General features: G+C 41.5%; 1 protein-coding gene across 1 annotated transcript; it reads left to right on the forward strand.

Moving 5' to 3' along the window:
* The first annotated feature begins 990 nt into the window (after nt 1-990).
* Nucleotides 991-1,980, forward strand: LOC147725313 (uncharacterized). Its single transcript, XM_086964432.1, has one exon. The coding sequence runs from the start codon at nt 991-993 to the stop codon at nt 1,978-1,980; it is 990 nt and encodes a 329-aa protein (XP_086820558.1).
* Nucleotides 1,981-5,791: the final 3,811 nt, after the last annotated feature.

Consider the following 5,791-nt stretch of genomic DNA (forward strand, 5'->3'; position numbering starts at 1 on the left):
CTTTTTGTTAATTTTAGATAATTTCATCACTGTTTACAAAATCCAACTGACCGATACAATTGTAAATAATTCCAGTGTAGCGAACCTCCTGAACTTCCTCCAATTCAGACCCTACTCCCCAATAGGTGCCCGTAATTAGGTGCGCTTTCATTGAAGAACTAATGTTGTTCGTATCCAGCTCAAAACTTTTGAGCCACGCTTGCGTGCTAGGTGCCATTATCCTTTAATTAATGCTTATTAGCAATACCTTGTTTGTTTTACTATTACAGGAATCTCAAATTGAGAACTTCGTACAAACCTTTGAAAACTACACTAATAGTGTGAGTACTTTCTATGTCCTTTTTTTGTGTTTTGTCCTGACGAAAGCTCCATAGACCTTCTGGCCCTAGGTGAGCTGAAACATGTCGACCTGTCCTTAAGAGTTATATGGTAATCCGGTAACTCAATTACTTAATATAACCATTACTTTTTTATCTAACGGTACTCACCTTCTTTGAATAAATATTATTGTTACGGGGAACTACTGTTTTTTACAACTCCTCAAACCCCCCCCTTGTTTTATTCATCACCTCCTGAGATCTGTCCCCCTATCTCTGGACACTTCTACACTAACTGGAGGTTGCCTCGGGTGAGGCAGGCATACAGCACGTTATTTTGACAACCCAATGACTATGCCCTGACGCTTGACTAAGGGGCGGCCGAAAAGATATACCGCACGTTTTCAACAACCGATTGTGTCAGCGTCTATGAGGGTTGTCAAAGAGTAACCAATGGTTATTGTAGAGACTAGTGTCCATTCCCACTGTTGATTAATTAATGACTTCCTAAGGGGAACTGAATGGACTACAATTCCTCTTCCCTCCCTTTTGATGAAAGCCTTTAAGCAGCGCACAGCTGCGGGAATGCAACGCCCTTGCTTACGAATTTGATAGCATTGTGGTGTACCCCTTCCTTTTTTACCCTTTTTTTGGGGATTACAAGTCTTGCAAGATGGAGGATAACGTTGGTCTCAGCTTTACTGGTAGTGATATTGATGAAATTTTGGCAGCACAGTCCTTACTACAGAATACAGACTTTACACAAGCTATTGCTAAAACAGACGAATGGGATACCCTAACGAACAAGAAGAGAGAACAGATTAGAACTGCAATACATGGCATTATTATGACCGAGTATTTGAGAACAAAATCGGCACCAAGAGGCTTATGGATATCCAATGCACCTAGAATCTTCCTGCATGATCTGGCATTTAGAAGAGACTGGTCTTCCATATCTTGGAAGTGCACCTTGGATTACTTAGTGCTTATAGTCAAGACCGCTAAGAGACTATCAGATGCACTATTAGCGGAAATCTTAACCTGTGAAACCCAACTAAAGAATGGCATTAACCCACAAGTATATAAAACAAGACTAGACGAGATCAATAAAGAAATGGACGAAACTCAGCAGTTTCTGATGCAAAATAAACTTCAGAAATTAGCGAAAGATCTAAAAAAATTCAGCCAAGAACGCATGCACCCCTATTCTAAGGAGGATTATATTGCCAATGAGATCACCTCAGATACAGATTCTGCAGGGTGGTCCTCTGATGGCTCAGAAGGAAATCAGGACCCACAAACATCGAGGAGGGGACATTACACCCCAAGGTTCAGAGGTCAACGACGTGGAAATAGAGGGAACAGATGGCATAGACCACCATTTTTTCCAGGAAACCCTATGCCTTTTTTCCAACCGTTTATGCCCCCATATGGAGGTTGGATGAACCCCTACACCCAGGGGGTGGACCAACAACAACAAATGGGAAACCAAATGATGCATAACCAGATTCCACCCCTTCAATCGACACAAGCTTTTTTAGGGAGAGGCCAAAATCTACAAAGAGGCAAAAAGAAAAACATAACATGGCAAGACCGTCCTCTGAATGTACAAACTCGCAGCATGTCTTCAGCCCAGACGGAACAGAACAAGAAGAATCACTAATAGTGAACTTAACTGATACGATCCTGTCCCAAGAACAAACTACAGTCTTGAACAAAGGCCTAGGCTTCGTCCCAACCCCCACCCTGGACTCCTTTAAACTTAAATGCGAACTGTCTGAATTTTGTAGGACATTAAAACTTAAGGCATTCTTTGATGGCTCCCCCCCAACCAACAATGAGGGAGACACCACATTAAGGAGGAAGTCTAAATTCTTACCCCCCACAAACAATGTACCAATCGAAATATTAGCCTTTGAACAGGCAATCTTGAAAGGAATAGACCACCTTGAAAAAAAGAAAAAACCCTTCCAAAATCTTACCAAAAAAGGAAAGAATTGCCCTCAATGAGCTGAAAGACAATGAAGACATAATTATAAAACCAGCAGATAAGGGCGGAGGGGTTGTGATCCTTACAAAAGAAGATTATGACCAACAATGTCTTGCCCTACTATCAAATGAAACCTTCTACAGGAGGTTGGACTCTGATCCAACTGCAAGACTAACGAACACTATCGCCATAATGGTTCATGAGGCAGAAGTAAACGGATGGATATCTAAAAAAGAAGCCGATTTCCTGACCCCACGAGTTCCAAAAATACAATTTTTTTACTCGTTACCCAAAACTCATAAAAACAAGTTGCCACCACCAGGCCGTCCAATTGTGTCGGGAATTGGTTCTCTTTTGGAACCTCTTTCAAAATTTGCGGACGAATATTTGAAACCGATTGTCCAGCGAACCCCGACATATCTCAAAGACACCCGCGACCTATTAATACAGATTGCGGATAAAGAATTCGACCCACTCAACATGATCTTAGTAGGATTGGATGTCGAATCATTGTACACGAGCCTACCACAAGATGATACCATGCAGATGCTCGAAGACCTACTCTTTCAGGAAGAATGGTCCCACCGGACTCCTCGCCACTTTGTCCTTGAGTGCTGTAGGTTAGCCTTAAAGGAGAATTATTTTGAGTACAATGGACTCCTCTTCCTACAGTGCCACGGGACTTCCATGGGCAGTGCCTTCGCGCCGTCAGTAGCGGGACTGTACGTCAGTCAATTTGAACAGAAGTTTGTCCTTAACAACGACAACCCATTCGTTTCCAGTATTAAATACTGGAAACGCAACATTGACGATATCCTGCTAATCTGGGAAACAAAGCAAGACCTAACCAAATTCATTGAATGGCTGAATAGGAGAGATCGCTGGCTGAAATTCACCTTTTCAGCTAGCCAGACCAGCATTGATTTCCTCGATCTGACCATCTTCGCAGATAATGGGAAACTTGAGACAAAAACTTATACTAAACCTACGGCCAAGAATAGCCTTTTGTCTTAATATAGCTACCATCCTCGCCCACTCAGAGACAACCTTCCATATAGCCAATTCCTCCGGCATAAGCGTAACTGTAGTAAAGAACATGATTACAAAGAACAAGCTACAGTCCTGAGTAAAAAGCTACGAGCAAGAGACTACACGCCCCAAGTGATTGCAAAATGTAAAAAGAGAGCAAAGAATCAACCTCTGGAATGCCTACTCCAACTGCATGAAAAGGAACCAATAAAAGACCTGGTTACTTGTGTCACCACCTATTGCCCTGCCAGCTATGAAGTACAAAAGTTGATAAGAAAAAACTGGAAAATAATAACGTCAGGCGTGTATGATTGGCCAAAACCAAGATTCGCCAACAAGAGAACAAAGAATCTGAAAGATGTCTTGGTGCACACTCGACCAAAGAAGAAAAATTTCACGACACCTACCATCAGGAACATCAACATGGCTCCAGTCACAGGGCATTTCCCCTGTGGTACCTGTGGCGTGTGCAAATTCACTAAAACCACCAAAATATTACAGTTGTCTGATGACTTCATTTGGACCCAAAGATCCCACACGAATTGCAACTCCACCCATGTGGTGTATATGGTCACATGCCCTTGCCATCTCAAATATATTGGCATGACCTGCAGAAAAGCTAAAATCCGCATAGGTGAACACAGAAGTAATGTGAGACTGAAGAAAAATACCACCAAACTCAGCACACACTTTTTGGAAGCTGGGCATACATGCGATGAACTGAGCTGGACAATACTCGAGATGCTCCATGATAAGAATCAAAATGCTGAACAGATCCTTTTTGAAAAGGAACAGCGATGGGTAAATCGCCTTAAAACCCATGTATCGGGATTGAGTGATAATGATCCCTGGTTTCAGTTTTCTTAATCTGTTCTCAAAAAACAATGACATTTTCCCAAAAAAAGAACGTTCGTTTTTTTGGATTTTCCCAAAAAGATTATGTAATATACAGATGTATAATTTCTTTTGACAAAAATTGTTCTACCATCACAGGCTCCACTGATGTCTATTTTTACGATTCATTTGCGAGTGAATTTCGAGCAGAGCCACCATCTTGAAGTAAGCGCTTTGACCTGGTTATCCCTTGTTTATTTTTACTTTTTCCACTATAAACAGGAAACTGAACTAAGGCCTCCTCTTCCAGGGGCAGAGTCAGCACAAGCAGCACATGCTTCTGAACACGCGGGTAAGAATGGCGGTTAGGACTTCCTCTATGAACCTTGTGATTTCCTAGTTATGACATTACTCTTATTGAGTCACTTTTGTTAAATACTACCTCTGCTCTCTAACCTTTCAGCAAAGACCGCGTTACTAGCGACTCTTTTGCAACCTGATGTGGAACTTTGAACCACTTACGAAGGTATGTTGTGTAAAAACCCTCACAATGTCGCCACGTTGCACGCTGTTTTAGACATATGGAAATCCTGTGACTTTCTTCCTTTTTGTTAATTTTAGATAATTTCATCACTGTTTACAAAATCCAACTGACCGATACAATTGTAAATAATTCCAGTGTAGCGAACCTCCTGAACTTCCTCCCATTCAGACCCTCCTCCCCAATAGGTGCCCGTAATTAGGTGCGCTTTCATTGAAGAACTAATGTTGTTCGTATCTAGGTGCCATTATCCTTTAATAATGCTTATTAGCAATACCTTGTTTGTTTTACTATTACAGGAATCTCAAATTGAGAACTTCGTACAAACCTTTGAAAACTACACTAATAGTGTGAGTACTTTCTATGTCCTTTTTTTGTGTTTTGTCCTGACGAAAGCTCCATAGACCTTCTGGCCCTAGGTGAGCTGAAACATGTCGACCTGTCCTTAAGAGTTATATGGTAATCCGGTAACTCAATTACTTAATATAACCATTACTTTTTTATCTAACGGTACTCACCTTCTTTGAATAAATATTATTGTTACGGGGAACTACCGTTTTTTACAACTCCTCAAACCCCCCCCTTGTTTTATTCATCACCTCCTGAGATCTGTCTCCCTATCTCTGGACACTTCTACACTAACTGGAGGTTGCCTCGGGTGAGGCAGGCATACAGCACGTTATTTTGACAACCCAATGACTATGCCCTGACGCTTGACTAAGGGGCGGACGAAAAGATATACCGCACGTTTTCAACAACCGATTGTGTCAGCGTCTATGAGAGTTGTCAAAGAGTAACCAATGGTTATTGTAGAGACTAGTGTCCATTCCCACTGTTGATTAATTAATGACTTCCTAAGGGGAACTGAATGGACTACAATTCCTCTTCCCTCCCTTTTGATGAAAGTAGGAATCACATGTCATCCATGCTGCTGGGGAATATGTTTTAAGAGGGTTGGGTCTGGAGAAGCACACACACAGGATTTAAAGCATACCCCGCTTGTTGGCTTTACTGATTAGAATGTATATGTGGCCAAACTCTTTATTAAAACATTATAATAATGAAAGACTGGGAAAATTT

Source organism: Lissotriton vulgaris, chromosome 3_2 (assembly GCF_964263255.1).
Source record: "Lissotriton vulgaris chromosome 3_2, aLisVul1.2, whole genome shotgun sequence".
Classification (NCBI taxonomy): Eukaryota; Metazoa; Chordata; class Amphibia; order Caudata; family Salamandridae; genus Lissotriton; species Lissotriton vulgaris.